Consider the following 21,160-nt stretch of genomic DNA (forward strand, 5'->3'; position numbering starts at 1 on the left):
TTAAACACAGTAAATATTGGTGATTTCATGCGGATCTTCTGATAGTAGGTACTCTGTGCTAGTTCCTTCCCTTGAGGAAATCACATTAGAGAAAGTATTCAATTCACATACTAGCAGGTGTGTGAGGCTGATGACAGGGGGACAGGCAGAGGACAGACTTCCTGTGACGTTGAGAGTTTTTTGACTGGGGTGTGACAAGGGAGGCTGTGCCATCCTTTTTTTCTCTCCCTTTGGATGTGTCTGGCACATACAAGGGCTAGGAAATGAAAATGAGCCTAGAGCTCCGTATTTACTTACGTTATTCCGTGTACTTGCAGTTTAGCAAAGTAAGTAAATGTGCTTTGAGAAGCAGTGATGATGGTGGAAGATTAGCATCATTCTGAGAAGAAACAAGATGATAACAAGCTAGCAACTAGGACTGTGCTGGAGAAACAGAGTTTGCACATGCCCCGCTCTGTCCCAGATGGTTAGATTTGTTGGTGAAGGGCAATAAAATAAATGAGAATGGGGTTGGTTTTAAAGGCAGCCTCTGTCCTTGAGAGTGTATTTTTCTCACATAAATGACTTATGTAATTTTTCTGTGTCATTGAAATTGTGCACTTCTGTTATCATTTATACCAACTTTTTTTTTTAAAGTCATTTATGGCAATGATTACCATTTGGGGGACAAAACTTCCTGTGAAAAGCTGATGTTCGATCTCATACCTTCTAAGTAAGGTGTAATGGGACTTGATGTGTGAACATTGTCTGAAACCCTCTGATTTCAGAAGCTGAACAGTACCTTCTGATGGGTGACATTCTGTGGAGGTCCCTGGTGCTTTGGCAAGCTGTGTCATGAAAAATAGAACATCTGATTCCGTAAAGGAAGATGTTAGATTGACCTGGCTTAATTAATTTTTTGCTATTTCTGTACCTTGTCTCAGAATCTATGGCTAGGAAGTTTGACTAGTCTATATATTTCCTCGATTGGGGGAAAATGGAGGCAAAAAAGGGAGAGATTTATTTTTTATGTAATTTCAAGACTAAAATGTGCCTTGATTATCAGTCTAAATAGATGTATTTAAAAAAAATTAACTTTCTGTAAATTGCCAAAGGCTAGAAAAGCTGTTCTGCCAAGCAAGCAGCAGTACTGCTTTCCTTTGTCTGTAGAGGCACAATTAACGTCCTATCGTTAAACTCGGGGTATCCCTCTGAAGTTGAGTCCTAGCATTAGAGAGAGGAATGAAAACCTTTTGTAGGAGGTGACCTGTTGGCTGGCGTGAGTCTGGCTGGGTGTGGCTGAGGGCCTGATCTGCTCTGGAGCCTCATGCCCCCCACGGGTCTGTGGGCTTTGTGGTTCTGTTACCTTTTTCTCACTTACCTCTGCCTATACTACTTCTCTACGTTTTTGCGCAGCTTGCTTACTTCCGACAGAGAAAAACAAAAGGTGACTGTCCGCATTCGAAGAAAAAGACGGCGAAGAGGAAGGGCGCGGTTGTCGCTGCGCCTGTCCAGGAGGAGAGTCCGGTAGCTGCCAAAGATGGTGGTCTTCCTGGAGGGGGAGGTGTCTGGGAAAGTGCATCGTGCAGCGACACACCTGGCAAGGCAGAGGGGGCATTTGTGGCTCAGGTAAATTTACTCATCCTCGTGTCCTGATACTGTTTGTCTTCTAATATTGCTAGCATGGCTTACTAAAAGTAGTCTTTTTGCTTTTCAAAATGAAGAAAGAGTGTTTTATTTTAATTCACAAAAGGTGAGTAAGTTTTATGGTTTTACTCCTAATAAATGTTTTATCTTTAATAAAGATTTTGAGAACTCTTGGATTGGACTGTTTGAAGGCATGTTTCAGTGTGGATACTCACTTTGGTAGCAGAAGTTTTACAAGTGGGAGTTTTCATGTGAGGTTGTGAACAGTAGCACCACTGGCATGTATTTCTTCTGAAACTTAACCCATAATGTTCCTTCACCCTGTTCTCAAATCCACCTTATTTATTGTCCTTTGTCTTTTATCTTCTTTTGAACACAAGAGGAGCGGGTGGGGGTGACAGGTGCTGCAGAAATGGTGTATTGTTGAAGGAGTTGCTGCCATCTGCTGCTTGAGGCCTTGTGACCTGTAGGGGTTTGGGGGGCGCTCCTTGCCTTACCTGCAGAGGTGTGGCAGGAGCTAAGGTGAGTGGGGCATGGTCTTGAGGGCTTGAGGGCACCAGGCCTGCCGGCCTCCCTGCGGTGTCCGCATCTGCCCTTACGCGGGTCTTTCTTAGGGCTGCCTCTCATGTGGATTATGCATGAGGGGCCTTGAACTTAGCTGCTATGCAACAGAGTGGGTGCAGGTGTAGATTTGCTAGACTGAGTGGAAAACTGGTGGCCGAGAGCAGAATTTGGCTCAAATCATGATGGGTCTTCCCTTATTTAACAAAAATTGAATTATTGCTGTCAGGTAAGTTCATACAAATCTGGAGTTTCTATTTCTTTTGAAAAATTAGAAGATTTTGCCATAGTCATGTTCCCCAGGGGAGCAGCTGATCAGAGTGCTTTGGCACTGACCCTTTGGGTGCGGGGGCTTTGTGGTCTCCGGAGCCCTGAAGTTGAGCCTCAGTTGCAGTTTGTCATCATCCTTGTGTTCTTTCTCCCAGGGGAGAGCAGCAGTTTCGCTGTCCCTCTCGGTCAGAGCTGAGAAAACAGGAGCAATTGACAAGATGCGAGGCCACCCAGCTTGCTGTCCTCTGCGTGTTTCCCACCTATGCTTTTGAGGAGAAAACTCATAGTGGATAATTAACATTTATTAGCTGATTTTTTGTTTTTACTTTTAAATTGAAAATTTAATAATTTTTAGCTTTCTTTGGAAATAATGTCAGAGTTACGAAATGTTGCAAAAAATAATACTGATCCTGGATACTCTTCACTCAGCTTTCTAAAATGTGAACATCTTATATGATCACAGTTATTGTCAAAGTCAGGAAGCTAACACTGACACGATACTAGGAACCAGTTGGTGGATCTTAGTCACATTTTGCCTGTTGTCCTGCTGATGCCCTGTTTCTGGCCCCGGATTCTATGTGGAGCAGTTTCTCTGTCTTTCTTTGTCTTTCACAACTGACACCTTTGGAGTAGTGGCCAGTTATTTTGGAGGACAGCTATCAATTTGGGTTTGTTTCCTGACTAAATTCAGATTGTGTACTTTTGGCAGGAGCCTGGCAGGAGTGCCGGTTGGGAAGCACATGGTTGCTGTCTTGTGGTCTCATCCAGCGGGTTAACCTGGACCGCTGGGTCTCTGCGCCACCCGCCAGGTTTCTCATGTGGGAAAGTTACTCCTTTTCCTTTTGTGACTCATAAGTACATCTGGGGAGATACTTAGACTCCACACATGCCCTGTGTCTTGCCACACTTCTATGAATTTTAGCTTTCTTGGATGATTCTTTTTTTTTTAAATGCAAATTTATTGAGGTATATTCACATAACATACCATCCTCCAAAGTGTACAATCAGTTGTTCACAGTATTGTCGTATAGTTGTGCATTCATCACCACAATCTTTGAACATTTTCATTACTCCAAAAAATAAAATAAAAATTAAAATAAAAAAGAACACCTTGGATGATTCTTGCCTGCAACACTGACGTCTTTGGTGTTGGCCAGGTGATGACCTTCTGTTTCCATCATGCCATCCACACACATTAATTGGCATTCTGCTGTAAGGAAAAGCTGTCCCTTCTCCCCAGTTTAATTGTTATTCAGATATTTACTTATTTCGATGCTTGGGTGTTTATTTCATTCTGTGATCTTTATTCCATCGGCATCAGTGTTTATTTTATTGCTGAAATAGATTTGGCCATAGTAAACCCCCTCAGGTTGGCTTCTCTGTCCTTTCAACATACTTTTCATCATATTTTGAGTGTTTCCTTACTTTCTGGCAACAAGGTTTTCCACGCTTATTTTGTCCTTTCCTTATCTCAGCTCTGGAATTAACCATTTCTTCAAGGAGCCTTTGTTCCTTTTAGTGTGGAATGTAGTAGAATGGCCAGGTGTATGTTTAACGTTTTAAGAAACTGACAAACTGTTTTCCAAAGTAGTTGTACCGTTTTACATTGCCTCCACAGTCTGTGAAAGTCCCAGTCACTCTACATCTTCACCAACACTTGGCCTTCAGTCGTTGTAACAGGTGTGTAATGATACTTTACGGTTTTAATTTGCATTCCCTGTGTCACTAATGATGTTGCTCATCCTTATGTAGGCTTATTTGCCATCTGTATCTTCCTTGGTGAGGTGTCTGTTCAAATCTTTTCCTCATTTAAAAAGTGAATTGTTGGTTTTCTTGAATTTTGAGAGTTTTATATATTCAGGATACAAATACATTATTAGATAAAGCTTTACGCATGTTTTCTCTTAGTCTGTGGCTTGTCTTTATTAACAGTGCCATTTGAAGAGCAGAAGATTTCAATTTTAATGAAGTCCAATTTATCAATTTCTTTTTTTATGGATTGTGCTTTTAGCATCATATCTAAAGAACTCTTTGCCTAACCGATTGTTTCAAAATTTATTTTTGATTTTTTTTATTACCCTCCCGTGATGGTTAGGTTCATGTGACAGCTTGGCCAGGTGATGATGTCCAGGTGTCTGTTCAAGCAAGTTACTGCAAGGACATTTGTGGCTGGTTAATAAACCAGAAGTCTGGTTTATTAGATCATTTGTCAGTTGACTTCACCTGTGACTGATTATATCAACAGAAGGCATGTCTCCTACAATAAGAGAATTCAGTCAGTGGATTTAATCCAATCAGTTGAAGACTTCTAAGGGAGAAAGACAGAGGACCTTCACTTCTTCAGCTAGCCAGAGAAGCGTCTCCTGAGGAGTTCATCAGACACTTTCATTGGAGTTTCCAGTTTGCTGCTTGCCCTGCGGAATTTGGACTTGTGCATCCCCACAGTTACATGAGACACTTTTATAAAATCTTATATTCACAGATATCTTTTGTTGGTTCTGTTTCCCTAGAGAACCCTAACTAAAACACCTCCCTAGGAACCTTTTCAGACATTTTTTTCCCCAATTATTCCCCCATAATGAAATTTTAATGCCACAGCTATACTGTATATCTGTTGATATACTGCATATCTGTATGTTATGAATGGCTAAATAAAAAATTAATTCAGTTATGTTAGAAAGCTATTAATGAGAACCTAAACACAGACCTTACACACCAAAAATGAACTAAAAATGGATGTTAGACCTAAATGTAAAATTCAGAACTCTAAAACTTTTAGAAGAAAATATGAGTGAAAATCTGCATGACTTTGGGTTGGTGATGTGTTTTTATATACCACATCAAAAGCATGATCTTCAAGAAAAAATTGATAGGTCGGACTTACTAAAATTAAAGTTTCTGCAAAAGATACTTCTAAGGGGATGACAAGCCACAGATGTAGGGGAAAAGATTTCCGAAACACGTATCTGATAAAGGAGTTATCTCCAAAATATACAAAGAAATCTTAAAACTCAACAGTAAGAAAGCAATCCAGTTAAAAGATGCACCAAAGATCTCAGCAGACATCTCACCAAAGAAGATATACAGATGGAAAATAAGCACATGAAAAGATGCTTGACCTCATTTGTTGTTGGGGAAATACAGATTAAAACAATAATGAGATACTGCTACACACCAATTAGAATGGCTAAAATTTGCAACATTGACAACAGCAATTTCTGGCAAGGATGTGGAGCAGTAGGAACTTGCATTTATTGCTGGTGGGAATGCAAATGATTCAGCCACTTCGGAAGACATTTTGGCACATTCTTACAAAGTTAAACATAGTGTCGTCATATGATCTAGCAATCACTCACACCCAGTTGATTTGAAAACTTATATCCACACAAAAACCTGCATGTGGATTTTTATAACAGCCTTATTCATAATCACTAAAAACTGGAAGCCACCAAGATGTCTTTCAACTGAGGAATCGGATAAGCAAACTATGCTATAGCCCCACAATGGAATAGTATTCAGCAGTAAAAATAAATGAGTTACTGAGCCTTGCAAAGATGTGGATGAATCTTAAATGCCTGTGGCTAAGTAAAAGACTACATAATGTATGATTCCATTTACATGACATTCTGGAAAAGGTAAAACTGTAGAGGTGATAAACAGATCAGGGATTGCCAGGAGTTTGTGGGGAGAGGGAGGGTTGAGTAGGTGAAGCAGGGGATTTTTAGGGTGGTGAAACTATTCTGTGTGATACTGCAATGGTAGATATGTTGCATTGTGCATTCGTCAAAACCTCTAGACTTTACAGCGCAAAGAATGGACCTTAGTGTACACCCATTAAACAAGACATTTGGGAGATTGGAGGATCTCAGGATAGAACACAGACTGACAGGAGAATGTATGAAATGTATGAAACAACCCAACTGAAGGAACAGGAGGGAAAGATATGACCTAAGTAATTTTGGAAATGAGGAGAGTCTGAAGACTAAAAAGGAACCGTAGTTGAAGTTGCTGTCCGTGGAGCTGTGGACTCGTGGTCCTGACACCTCTAAACTTGTCCTCTGGCACTGGAACTTGCATACATTGATGGTGGATGGTGGGAGCCAGATTTCTCCTTGTCTCATAACTTGTTTGTGCATTCCTTTTGGGGGACATCTAGGTCGGAGAGAAGTTGAGAGAATGCCTGAGGGGTGACGGGGAACCTTGAGGATCTGGGCTGTGTGGGGAGGGTCATCTGGGAGAAAGGGAGAGAAAAGGTCACGGGGGGTTGTAAAGTATCCCTAATAGAAGGGGTGTGTGGGAGATCAACCTGGAGGCTGAATTTAGAGAAAAGCTTTTGAAAGTTGATCTGAGAGGCGGGGGAGGTTTGGCTGCCCACGAGGTCCACTCATGGAGCAGAGCTCACTGGGCCTGCGGCAGTGCCGGGCCCGTGAAGGATGATGGCAGGAGCTGGAGTAGAGAGTTCCATGGGCTGTGTGGGTGCATCTTCCATGTGTGGCAGGTGATAAGGGGTACCAGAGTTGCCTGAAATGAGCCTCAAAGAAATGCAAATTTTTTCTCTTTTTTATGGAAAGGTAGAAGGGGAGTATTCTAAATATTTCTTCTTCTTTATTAAAATGTAGTTATTTAAAGAAAAGAAAACCAAAATAGCAACTTAGCTAACTTCTTAGCCTTTTGAATTCTGCAATTCACTTGGATGCTGCTGAGCCTTTCCCTCTTGTGGGTGGGGAGTGGTTTAGTCATCCATTTTAAAGACTGGTGTGAGAGGTGGGAACCTGCTGGAGTGGATGGATCCAGAACAGAATGAGATTTGAGAATGGAGAAATGAGAAGAAAACCCGCCAGTGGATGGGCATGGATGCACAAGCTTTTGGCACTGCCTGCTTGTGTGGGGTAGGGCCTGGAAGGGGCTGGATGGAATCCAGACTGTGAGCCCTGGGCAGACCTGCCGGGGTGGGCTGTGCTGGATGGTGAGGCCCGCTGAGGACCCCTGGGGATATGGGTTCCTCTGCCTATAGCTTTTGCTCCCTTTTTAGTGGGGAAAGAATAAAATAGGGAAATGCAATTAATTCTAAATTATCTAAATTGGTTGAGGGGTTGGAGAAGAGCGGGGGTGCAGAATTCTTCTGAGATTTGTAGTCACATTGACTTTCAGCAGATTAATCTTTGTAATTATATTTATCTCAGTCTAATACTGAAATGGGGTTGCGTTTATGAACTTACTGCTCATGGGGAGGTGGATTAGAAAGATGCTGCGTGGATTTACGTGCACCCATCCATAAGTGATCAGATTGCATGATATTTTACTGGCACTTCAAAATACCCTGTATCTTTAAAGGAATCTCTGTCAAAGAACCATTCATTATTTGCACAAAGGTTCATGTTACTTTAGTTTTATTTATGTGTCTATTACGTGGTAGGATTCCTAACTGTGACTTATTTTATTTTGTGTTACTTTAATGTGTCACTTTTACTCCTCTGGCCATGCCGTAAGGTGGGGACTTTGGTGATTCGTTTTCCCGGGGCCGGGGGGTGTGGGGCATCGGCCTGTCCCAGAGCCCCACGGCTGGTGAGCAGCAGGCAGGGGCCTGAATGCGGCAGCGTAACCGCCTGGTGGCACCGCTCCCCTCACACACGTCCCAGCCTTTCCTTTAGCTTTGCGTACATTAATTTGTGATCTCATTCTTCATTCTGTTCATTTAATTGAATGTAATTTTTGAATGAAAAGCTTTATTTGCATGGATTTTCTTAGTAGGAATTAGACTTGGCGGTACAGGAACGACACAGCCTAGTATCTAGCTGACTCAGCCTTCAGCAGGTGAGGCAGGCCAGGCACGCGGCTGGCAATTGGCCTTGCGTCTTGACAACCAAATGCATGTTTTGCGATGGTGGTTACAGGCGTAATGTGTTCCTGAGCATATTTGTTGACCAACAGAGTTCTAAAGCAAGTACTTGTGTAGTTGTTCTCCTCTGCTCCTCCCAACCCCATCCCTTTTTTTTAAGTGCTACTTTTAGTGTTTAATAAGAATACTTTTTCCACTTTCAGGATGTGATCTTTGATATGTTTAGTTCTGGTTATGTATACTTTTTTTTTTAAGTAGTAAACTGACACAGATGGAGAAATAGGAGAAATGTATGTGTTATTTTCAGTTACTATCAGAAAACCATTCCAAATATAACATATTATGTGAAAATTATGTTTGAAGGCTATGGTAGGTAGTTATCATTGGAGGTATGGTAAGAATTGGTTAAAAACTTGTACTTTGCTGTATTACAAGTGTTCCAGTTTGCTAAAGCTGCCAGAATGCAAAATATCAGAAATGGATTGGCTTTTATAAAGGGCATTTATTAGGTTACAAATTTACAGTTCTAGGGCCATAAAAGTGTCTAAACCAAGGCATCAACAAAAGGATACCTTCGCTGAAAAAAGGCCAATGGCACCCAGGACACCTCTGTCAGCTGGGAAGGCATGTGGCTGGAGTCTGCTTGTCCTTTGCTCCCAGATTCTGGTTTCAAAATGGCTTTCTCCAAAATGTTTCTGGGCTCTATCTCTCTTAGCTTCTCTCTCTTAGCGCCTGTGCATCCTTGCTTGTTTCTCCCTGAGTGTTTCTCTCTACGCATCTTGGAGTCCTCTCTTATCTTCTCTGGAGCAAACTCTGGGCTTCATCTCTTAACTTAGCATCTCCAAACTTCTTTCTGTCTGCATTTCCATTTCTATCTGAGCATTTTTGTCTGTGTCAGCTCTGAGCTCTCTCCCTGAGCTCTCTTAAGGACTCTAGTAAACTAATTAAGACCCACCTTGAATGGGCGGGGTCACATCTCCATGGAAATAATCTAATCAAAAGATCCCACCTACAGTTGGGTGGGTCACATCTCCATGGAAACAATTTAATCAAAAGTTCCCACCCGCAGTAGGTCTGCCCTCATAAGATTGGATTAAAAGAACATGGCTTTAATGGGGTACATAATAGATTCAAACCAGCACAACAAGTCACAGACTTCTCAGTTTTCAACTCAGCTTCATTCAGGGAGATTTTCTGATGGAAATAATTTCAGCTTTGGTTTTCAAGACCAGAGGGAAATATATCAAACCATTAATAGCAGTTATTGGAAAGGAATACAGTTGTTTGGCCTTTTTTTGGGGGCGGAGGGGGTATTTCCTACAATAGACACATTATGTTACGTTTATGACAATTTTATTTTCCTCTTTACCATTTACATATACCACTAATAAAATGTCTATTTTGGACATCTTAAAGTCATCAGTATAAACATAGGACCTTCACGTAGATATCCATGGCATTCACTCTGTTTTCTGGGTTTTGTATCACCCCGTCGTGAGCGCGATGGACATTCCCCCTCACCCTCAAGGACTGATGGAAATTGTGGGAAGAGCGTCTGCTTTCACAGAACTTGGTTCTGTGCTGCTGGGGCAGGATGGCCATGGGCAGAGCATCTTGCTTTATTTCTTATACTACAAATGGTAAACTACTTAAAGCAGTGTTTTAAACACAAAAGCTTATAAGATGTGTGGAGTCTTTCTTTAGAAAGATGTACTGTTTTTACAAAGCTTTGCATGTGTGAATGCCTGGAAGGACCCCGTGTTAACCCTCCTTGGAAGGGCCCGGCCACGCCCTGCAGGGGTCTCAGCCTGGCTGTTCTGCTCACCTCACCTTGCACGGTCATTGTGTCAGGGGTCTCTGTGCAGTCCCAGCTAGGGATGTGCCCTTCCTCCTGGTTGTTGGCTCTGAAAATGGTGGGCAAGACTTCAGCACACGTGCTGTTACTTTAATAAGTTAAAGATAATGGTAAGATAAAGACACAGTTGTCACATCTTACCAGATTGGGTTCTTGACATCTGTTCCTACAGTTTCAGGGGTCTGAAACTGTAGGACGGGACATTTGATAGATCTGTTAAGTTTCCTTTAATTGGTAAGTCCTCTTCCCTCCTTTTCCCTTTGTATTTTATTTGTTAAAGAAACCAGTTTGTCCTGAAGAATTTGCCGTGTCCTGAATTTTGCCGTTTGCGTCCTGTGGTGTCATTTGAAGGCTTCTTCCATCAGTCTGTCCTTCTGGTTTGCAGTTTCTGTAAGCTGGTCATTAGATCTTGGCAGGAGACTCGGTCGAATGATGACAAGCACGCTTCGTGATTGTTGTGCACTTTGGCCAGAGGGCACCTGGTGCCCAGTGGGCCCTTCCCGCTGCGCTCAGCTCCTCTGTGATTCTGGGTGGGCTCTGCCTGATTCTCCTTTTTTTTTTTTTTTTTAATCTTCATTTTATTGAGATATATTCACATACCATGCAGTCATACACAACAAATCGTGCTTTCGACTGTTTACAGTACCATTACATAGTTGTACATTCATCACCTAAATCAATCCCTGACACCTTCATTAGCACACACACAAAAATAACAAGAATAATAATTAGAGTGAAAAAGAGCAATTGAAGTAAAAAAGAACACTGGGTACCTTTGTCTGTTTGTTTCCTTCCCCTGTTTTTCTACTCATCCATCCATAAACTAGACAAAGTGGAGTGTGGTCCTTATGGCTTTCCCAAACCCATTGTCACCCCTCATAAGCTACATTTTTATACAACTGTCTTCGAGATTCATGGGTTCTGGGTTGTAGTTTGATAGTTTCAGGTATCCACCACCAGCTACCCCAATTCTTTAGAACCTAAAAAGGGTTGTCTAAAGTGTGCATAAGAGTGCCCACCAGAGTGACCTCTCGGCTCCTTTTGGAATCTCTCTGCCACTGAAGCTTATTTCATTTCCTTTCACATTCCCCTTTTGGTCAAGAAGATGTTCTCCGTCCCACGATGCCGGGTCTACATTCCTCCCCGGGAGTCATATTCCACGTTGCCAGGGAGATTCACTCCCCTGGGTGTCTGATCCCACGTAGGGGGGAGGGCAGTGATTTCACCTTTCAAGTTGGCTTATAGGCAGCTTTTATATAGAGTCTGATGAGCTCATTGAACACCACAAGATGATACTTGTGTGTGTGAAGTGATAATGTTACATATTGAATTTCTTACTTTGCTTTCAAATACCATGCACTTGTTATTTTAATGCTCGCTGTTAGGTAAATAGTAATTATTTCTAGCAAAAGTTTTGTACTTCAGTAATCTGATTGGAGTGCTTGGATACACATGTAGAGTTTTGACTCTCTTTGGAAATAGGAGAAGAAGTGAACAACGTATGCTGGTAATAAAAAAAATTCCTGAAGTTGAAAAAGTACAGTCTGTTTCCTTGCTGTGCCCACTGTGAGCAGGTACAGGGCAGCCCACAGCCAGTGACCCTCTGGGCATTGCACATAGTGCTGGATGTTCTGTATGATAGGGCTGGTTCAGCGTGGTGAAATAGTAGCTCTTCAGTTTAATTTAATATGGAAGCACTTTCTTATGTTCAGTATTCTATTTTTAAGATCCAAAGGTAAAGAAAATAAGAGATAGTAGAGAGCCTGAAAATATAATATGGTGACTACATGAGAATTCTGTATATAAAAGATCATATGGTATCACTTAAAGATGCTAAAATATTAGGGTTAAGACTGAAATTGCTTCATCTGAGTAGAAAACACAGGATATATTTAAAAATTATGAAGATATATGAAAAGGCATGTTTGTAAGCAGCTTAAGATCTAAGGTTTGGTTTAGAACATAAAGTGTTGTGCCGTTTGGATGTTTTATGTCCCCCAAAATGCCAGGTTCTTTAATGCAGTCTTGTGGGAGCAGATGTATTAGTGTTGATTAGGTTGGAATCCTTTGAGTTTTTCCATGGAGATGTGACTCTGTCAACTATGGGTGAGACCTTTAATTAGGTAATTTCCATGGAGGTGTTACCCCACCCATTTGGGGTGGGTCTTAATTAAATCACTGGAGTCCTATAAAAGAGTTCACAATCAGAAGGACCTCAGAGCAGCTGAGAGTGACATTTTGGAGAGCAGCCTAGAGAGACATCTTGGAGACAGCCGTTGAAAGCCGACTTTTGCTGTCGCTTTGGAGATACTGCCTCAGTTTGCTCCGGAGAAGCTAAGAGAGTACAAAACTCCCCAAGAGCAACATTTTGAAGAATGCACAGGATCTGAGAGAGGAGCTGGAACACAGCCTGGGATCAGCAGTTGCTGGCGATGTACCTTCTCAGCCAACAGAGATTTTCCAGATCCATTGGCCTTCCTTCGGTGAAGGTATACATGTGTTGATACCTTCATTTGGACGTTTTCATGGCCTTCAGACTGTAACTTTGTAACCAAATAAATCCCCTTTATAAAAGCCAGTCTGTTTCTGGTATTTTGCATAATGGCAGCATTAGCAAACCAGAACAAGTGTGTATCATGAAAAAAGCTGAAGGGGAAATAGGTGCAAGTTGATTGTAGGAAAAACCCTGACAAGAAAAAATGGAGTCCATATTTATAAGTTGCAAACACAACTTATAAGAATTTAAGTACAATATTTATTGATTAGGTCGTAAACTCCTATCAGAAATTCAGGTTTTAAATAGTGGCCCATGTTAGCCCTGATGAATTTGTCTACTTATTTGAGGGGGTCATAGACTGAGATAGAATCGCAAAAAGTGTGTGATAAATATTCAGGATCCAACCACCTTCCCTCACCATTTCTTAAGTGAAGTGCGTGACAAAAGAGGTTTTACTTTAATCAGTACAGGAATCACTGCGGTTCTGGTAGTTACCTCAGAGAGGGCAGAGGGTCATGTTTCCCTCTCAGTTATGCGTTAGAAACAGAATGAGGAGGAGAGGGTCAGGAATTTTCAAAACAGTCTCCCCTGGACCTTTTTAATTTTGTATAGTTCTAAGTTGTTTCAAAAATAATTTGCAGAAGTAAGAATAAAGTGATCATTAAAAACAACTTTATTAGAAATTTTTGTACAACCCTCTGTCTAAAGAGAGTGTTGGCATACAAATTATAAAAAATGGAAGAGTTTTTGCACGCGTTCTTTTAGCAAAGAGGGATGGTTGAGGTTCTTGTTGCAAAATATTATGTGATATAGTTCTTCCTGTGTATGACCAGCTGGGTGAGACTACTAGATTCCCTCTTCATCCTTGCAAATATTTTGTTCACTTTGTGATTCTTGATTTTGGGAAGATTTATCCAGCTATTGACATGAAGACTTCTCCGAGATTTTATTTCTGCAATCAGTTTCACCATCATCATTGGCCTTGAACGCAGGCCTCTGTGGCGTCCACCGTTTGACTCATCTGATGGCTGTGAACCGTCTTCTCGGGCAGAACCGTGCACGTCCTTGGCAAGCTGCCTCTCGGGAAGCGGACTCCAGAGGATCTCTGTCGTCAGGACAAGGCCGGAGGGCCACGGTTCATTCACTGTCACTTCATCCCTCCAGCCGACAATCCCAGCCTTCCATTGTCTCGTTACTTTTTTCCACAGTTAGGAATAATTGATGAATAAGGTTAAAAATAATTCTCAGGATGATTAAATAGCATCATGATACAGGAAAAACAAGGTGGCTGAGATCCTGTAATGTATCTTAGATATACAGAAGGGTCCATATTATACTTGCAAGGTAAACTATGTTTTATTCTACTTTAGAAAATAAGTAAAATTTCTTATTGTCCTTTGGAAGACTTGTAAGAAAGAATGAAATTCATGAAACATTAATCCTTACATTTCCATTGTAAGCCCTCTTAGGACATTACCTGACTTTTTGTGAATAGACTTGATTGTCAGCTCAATTTGCTTTGTAGATTAAAAGCCCACAGTTATTGTGAAATTTATGGGTCAAAAAACCATTGGGGGAAAAATTCGTCTGGAAAACTTGAAACTCAAGTCTGAGATGATTTACAAAAAGAAACTAGAAAAAAACCATTTCTATATATTACTAATGGAAAATTTATCTAAAAAGAAAAATCTTGAAGGTGAAGTATTTAAACTTCTATAAAATTAAAAGCTTGAAATAAGCGTGGGTATGAAAGACGAGAATTTGTCGAGAAACTAAAATTTAGTAATTTAAATGTCAAGCACACGCTGAAATAACATTTAAAAAAGTAGGATTTATTAAAAAGAGGGACAGCATTGGAGAAATTATTTGCATAGAAATATTTGGATGGAGCTTGAGGATTGTTTATGGGGGGAAGCGCTATATCTCACCGGCAGAATGTGCTGTTGTGACATGGAGGCAGGTGTGCTGCTCTGAGGCTTGCGGCAGTCGGGCAGGTAGCCAGAGAGAGGGGCAGTGGCCTGAGGCATGGCCTTACATGCTGCCCTCTGGCCTTCCCTTTTTAGCTGGAGGATGCTGGTGGAGAGAGGAAGGGGGAGGTGGGACAGCTGCAACAAGCTGGACAACAGCTGTCCAGAACAGATGGGCGTTATCACAAAGGCATTCTTCGTGGAAGGCTCTTGGTCAACAGACGTCCTCACTATTGTGGTAAGAATCTAAATCTGAAACAAGGAACCTTGTGTCTCTAAAGGGCTCTAATTTTAAAAGCTGAAACAAAAGAATATGCTTGGAATGGAAAAGCAGCTGCAGAGAATTCTAGAGAACCAGAGGCAGAGTTTACCTTCCAGTCCAACAGAAAGGCCACCTGTCTGCGCTTCCTAACACTGCAGTGGACAGAGAGCCTCTGCTCAGGCCTTGCCGGGTTGAGCCCAAATCTGCCCTCCTTCTTCTCTGTGGGTCTTTCTGCCATGCCCTCTTCCATGGGTCGCTTTCACACATTTGAAGATAGCTGTCATGGTCTGACTTTCCCACATTCTGGTTGCCTTGTTTAATGATTGACCTTGTTGCTCAGCTTGTTTTTTAGGCCTGTCACCTCGTTTCCATGCTCATGTGAGTATGGATGTCCCAGTGTGGGGTTGCAAGTGTGCCTTGTGCCCACGGGAGCTGTGGGAGGGCAGGGGGTTTGTGGTCAGTCTTCATATCCCCAGGTTCTGGCATAGTGCCTGGTGTGAAGGCCATGTGTGTTTAATTGACTACTGTTATTTAACTAATTTGATTCTTTTTTTTGCATTTAGAAGAAAGCCTATTAGCTATTGAATTGACTAATTTCAAAATGTTTTGTTAAAAAGCCTTTTGTTATGGGGCGAATGGTGTCCCCCAAAAAGCCATATTCAAGTCCTAACCCCATTCCCCTGAAAATAAGATCTTTGAAGATGTCCTTAAACATGAGGCCAGACTGGCTTCAAGGTAGGGGGTTCCTAATCCATGTGGCTGTGGTCCTCATAAGGAGAGGAAATTTGGGCTCTGTCAGAAGGAGGCAGAGTGAAGATGCCATGCGCCACCGATTGCCACCTTCAGAGGAGCCGTGGCCCTGCACCACCGGGATTCCGGACTCCTAGCCTGTAAATTACTGTTGCGACTAAGATAGTTTTTGGTAGTTGGAAGTGGGGTGCCACTGTAAAGAATACCTAAAAATGTGGAAGTGACTTTGGAGTTGGGTAATGGGTAGAGGCTGGAAGGATTTTGAGGTGTTTGATAGAAAAAGCCTAGGTTGCCTTGAGGAGACTGTTGGTAGAAATGTGGACATGGAATGAGGCCTTAGAAAGAAATGATGACTGCATTACTGGAAATTGGAGGAAAGGTGATCCTTTGTACAAAGTGGCAGAGAATTTGGAGAATGGTATTCTGATGTTGGATGGAAGGTAGAGCTTGGCGAAGTAGCTGAGGATATCTTCAAGCAAAGTGTGGAAAGTGAAGTCTGGTTTCTCCTTGCTGCTTTGGAGGTGACAGGAAAGAGATAATTGAGGAGTGAACTGTTAAACACAAAGGAATCAGCAGTGGCTGCCTTGGAAAATTCTCAGCCTTATCCAGAAATGTGCTGTGGTGCACCTGAGGGCGCGGCTGGACAACCATTTGCCGAGGAGAGGAGGCATATGAGTGCTGGATCCAGTAACCCATCGCGGAGAAAACGCTGCCAGCCTGGGCTGTACGGCAGGGACGGGGCCAAATGGAGGAAGAAGGGGAGCAGAGCCGTGGCGGAGGGCCCGAGGGCAGGCTGTTGCCCTGTCTGGAGAGGGCAGGGCCCACGCCCCAGGGGCCTCAGAGCAGGCGGTGACAGCTAAGGGAATATGCCCTACTGGGTTGCAGTTTTGCTTTAGGCCAGTAACTCCTTTTTTCCTTTTGCTTTCTCCCTTTTGGAATGGAAATGTCGATCCTTTGCTTGTCCTTACCATGGCATTTGGGAGCAGATAACTTGTTTTCTAGGTTTCGCAGATACACAGGATGGACATAAGCATAATTGATCCAGGTGATATTTTGGATTTAGAGTTGTGCTGGATGACTTAAGGCTTTTGCAATGTTGGGAAGGGGTGACTGTATTTCTGTGTGGGAAGCATGTGAATTTTGGGGACCAGAGGGTAGACTGTTATGCATTGAATTGTGTTCCCCAGAACATAGATTCAAGTTCTAACCCCCAGTCCCTTGATATGACCCTATTTGGAAATAGGATCTTGGAAGGCATGATTAGTGAGAATGTCTTCTGTCCTGGCTGTGGGAGCCTTACTCAGGTGGGGTCAAGTTTGTATCTGGTGGGTGCCAAGGAGGTATTACCTTCCCTAGGATCTACTTTTGTGTTAATTTCTTTGCTTGGAGATTCTTGCACTACACGGTTTGCATAAATTTGTACTGCAAACAAATGTCAGGAGCACATCTTGGCTTTCCTTTTCTCAGGGAAGATAACCTGGTCACCTTCATCCCTACCCTGTTCAGAGACTGGCGAGCTTCCTGGACTTCTCGCTGTGCTGGTGGGTGGAACCTCTTCTAGTCCTGTCCGTGCTGGGGGCCCTGTCCTTCAGGGAGCCTGGCCTTGTTCTGAGGTCATTTCCAGCCGCCTTCTGGTGGAGCTCCTGATGCCAGGATTCTACTAGAAACTCAGGTCTACTAGGACCTGAGCCACCGATGTCCCACCCCCCCATTGTTTTAGGGTTCAAATCTCTCCTCCCTGGCATGTGGGGAGTTCCTTTCTTTATGTTTGTTGTCATTTTTGTCATGTTTTATCCAGCAATTTTAGATGTTTAGCAGTAATGTGTTAAGATCATGTCTAAGATGAAACATTCCTATGTTACTGTTTCCAGTCACAAGGAAAAACTTACTTTAAAAAAGGGTCCATGATGACATTTAACTCTGACATCTTGATTGTTTCCAAATTGTTGCAGTCATAGATAGTCAAACACTTGCATGCGTATTTTCACTAATAATTTTGGCATGCAATATGTGGAAATGTGACGATGAGCTCCCTGGTTTCTGGGGAAGAGAAGCATTAGTAGAGCAACCACAGAGTGGGTGTGAAGTGGAGTAGAGGAGGGTTTGGGGTCATGGAGGGTGAAAGTCTTCCCCAGAGGAACAGGGAGGCGTGACTGTCCTGGGGCTGTTTCTCGAATTGCAGATTGAGGTAAGAGGGGACCCTCCAAGGGGCGGGGCAGCACTGAGGAGTTTAAGCAAGTGTGGCGTGATCAGATTTGCAGATTTGTTTTCCAAAAACATCAGCCTGGTCTCCATGTTGATGAAGGCATTGCAAGACTGGGAGGACAATCCACTGCAGCTGGACTGGGTGGCTGCTGGGAGAAGAGGTGGCCAGTGGGGGTGCTGCAGTGTTTGTGGGTTGCCATGAGCTGGGAGAGAACGTTTGGGTAGGAAAAATTGGGAGTTCATTTTTGTCCACTTGAGTTTGAAACACTCAAGTTGTTGAGATGCCATGTAGCCAAGCGTCCAGGGCTGGGGCTCCAGGAGGCAGGGCGGCACGTCTTGGGCATGGATGCAGCACTGGCATATGGGCCTGTGGCTTTTCCTCGGGTTATTGCTGCTGAAAAAATTCCCAGAGCTGGCAATATTAAGAAAGGGAAGCATTTTCTATGGCTCTTGACATATGTTGTCAAAGTAGTTCTTAAGGGAAGAGTTGTACCAGCTTATTCTGTAATTGACGACATTTGGGAACGTTTGTTTCATCATGACCTCAATGACATTGAGGATCAGTAATACTATTTTTGCTGATTTAGTGGCTATAGAATGATCTTTAAAATTGGCGTCTTCAGGTTCATTTACCTTTTATTGGTGCTCAGCTTTTCCCAGGCATTTTAATGTACTTTTCTTGTCATTTTCCTCATTTTACTGATGAGGAAACAGCCTTGGGGACATTAAGTAGCTTGCCCAGTATTGCAGAGTGGTGGAAATAGAATGTGCAGCCTTCTGTTTCTGTTTTTTTTTGACGTTATACTAAGCCTCCTAACCAGGTTGACTATTTTTCCTGTTAATTTTTAGGGATAGGATTTTTTCATGTGTATTAGAAGGGTCATTTCCTTTCCTTTCTTTCCCCAGGAACATGAAGAAGAACATGAGATTGAAATTGCTGAGCTGAGTAGCAGACATAAAGATGAAGTGGACTGGCTGCAGGCAGAGCTCGGCGGCCGGCAGCAGCGGGCAACAGCGCCCCAGGCGGAGATGCGGCTGATGGCGCCCCAGACCCAGGTGTCCGTGGCTGGGCGTGCTCAGGCCAGGCGTGTAGCCATGGTGGCAGGGGCACAGTCTTCACTCTCGGTCTTTACATGCTCATGGAGTGTGTTCTGTGCTTTTCATCTGAAGTGGTCCCTGCTCTTGGGGCATAGTGGGTGTTTGGGAATTGGGAAGGGTACCGATTGGGGTGGTTTGCCATAAAGCAGGTGGAGCATGTGCAGCAGCCTGAGGAGCAAGTGGGCAGGCTCATTAGGAGCAGGCTAGCATGTTTGTTGAGGTAAACTGCACCACCCCAACAGAATTGAACCCGACACGTGTCCCCAGGATGAGGATGTGCGCGGCATCTCACCAGGGCCTCATCGGACACGTCTCTCTTTCCTCTAGACGGCACATTCCCTTGAGCTAGAAGCGCTTCGCCTGAGTCTGAACAACATGCACACGGCTCAGCTGGAGCTGACTCAGGCCAACCTCCAGAAGGAGAAGGAGACGGCACTCATGGAGCTGCGGGAGATGCTCAACAGCCGGCGTGCTCAGGAGCTGGCCCTGCTGCAGAGCAGGCAGCAGTGTGAGCTGGAGCTCCTCGAGGAGCAGCACGCCAGGGAGAAGGAGGAAATTGTGCTCAAGTGCGGGCAGGAGACAGGTACTGCTGGGAGAGGCTTCAGTTCCACAGTCCTGTTTCTAAATGCGTGCTCATTCCCCAAGTAACTTCTATTTTCTGCTGCTTAAGTACACATTTCTGTTTCTATTCTGGGAAGCACATGATTCCATCAAGTAGATCCTGCTATGTAAAGTGTTCTCTAGATTTCTGTTCCTTGACCCATGACCACATCTAAGGAGAGGCAGCAGCAGAGGCTGTGGGAAGCCGCGGTGATGTTCCAGGGCCATATCAAAGAGTTTCTGGATCTCGGATCTCGGGCCCTTATCCCTGAGACTAGCCTTTGTTCTTTCATTCTTGTTGACTGGCAGTGTGTCTCAGTGCTCTGCTGGGCTCTGCAGTATTGGGTTCAGACACCAGATTTTGTCTTGCTCTTCTGTTCCCCTTGCCTTCTATCATGATCTCCAAGTCTCTTGTTAATTTTGGAAACTACACATTGGAAGCTGATTGGTTCATGTGTGGAAGCCTTCTTCATTAGCATTTAAAAATTTTTGTTAGTTTTGTTTCACATACTCCATATTCACCAAACATACACTGCCTCCCCGCCTCTGCCGCCCACTGCCCGCGATGAGCTCTAATACTTCTATCTTTGCAAATTTGCTATTTCTAGACATCTCTTATAAGTGATATCTTACAGTATTTGTTCTTAAGTATCTTGCTTATTTCACTGAGCATAATGTTTTCAGTGTTATTCCATGTTGTGGCATGTCTCAGGACTTCATTTTTTCTTCTGGCCAAATAATATTCCATTGTGTATGTGGCCCACATTTTGTTTATCTGTTCATCTGCTGACGGACACTTGGGCTGCTCCCACCTTTTGGCTGCTGTGACACTGGTGCGCATGTATCTCTTAAAGGCCCTGGTTCCACGTTCTTTGGGTGTATACCCAGAAGTGGAGTTGCCAGGTCTTATGGTAATTCTTTGTTTAACTTTTTTGAGGAGCTACTATATTACTTTCCACAGTGGCTGCACCATTTTATGTTCTCATCAACAATACACTACAGTCCCAACTTTCTTCCCATCCTTTCTAATGCTTGTCACTTTCCATTTTTTTAATAGCCATCCTTGTGGGTGTGACATGGTATCTCATTGTGATTTTGATGTGTATTTCCTAATGACTAATGATGTTGAATATCTTTTCATATGCTTATTGGCCATTTGTATATCTTCTTTTGATAAATGTCTCTTCATTTTTTAATAGAGTTGTGTTTTTTCCTTGGGTCGTGAAGATTTGCCCCTGTGTTATCTTCTAAGAGTTTTATGATTTTTGACTCGTATGTTTAGGTCCTTGAGCCATTTTTTTGTATATTAGTTTTGTATATATTATGATATAGGGGTCTACTTTCTTACTTTTGCATATGGACATCAGTTTACCTAACACAATTTGTTGAAGAGACAGTTCTGTCGCCATTGCATGTACTGAGCCACACCCTTGTTGAAAATCAGTTGGCCACAGATGTGTGGGTCTATTTCTGGACTTGTAGTTCTGTTCCATTGGTCTATATGTCTGTCTTTATATCAGTACTATACTGTTTTTTAAAAATGCAATTTTATTGAGCTATGTTCACATAGCAGGTAATCATCAAGTACTGTACTGTTTTAATTACTGTAACTTTTTGTAGTATAATTTGA

The 21,160-nt window shown here is 42.8% G+C and overlaps 1 protein-coding gene across 1 annotated transcript in view; it reads left to right on the forward strand.

The window, feature by feature from the left end:
* Positions 1 to 21,160, forward strand: part of PCNT (pericentrin) — a 179,207-nt gene that overhangs the window by 1,520 nt on the left and 156,527 nt on the right. Inside the window, 3 exon segments of the mRNA XM_037829956.1 lie at positions 1,396 to 1,608; positions 18,739 to 18,888; positions 19,258 to 19,513. Coding sequence (XP_037685884.1) covers positions 1,396 to 1,608; positions 18,739 to 18,888; positions 19,258 to 19,513 — 619 coding nt within the window.

The sequence above is a fragment of the Choloepus didactylus genome, chromosome 1 (assembly GCF_015220235.1).
Source record: "Choloepus didactylus isolate mChoDid1 chromosome 1, mChoDid1.pri, whole genome shotgun sequence".
NCBI lineage: Eukaryota > Metazoa > Chordata > Mammalia > Pilosa > Megalonychidae > Choloepus > Choloepus didactylus.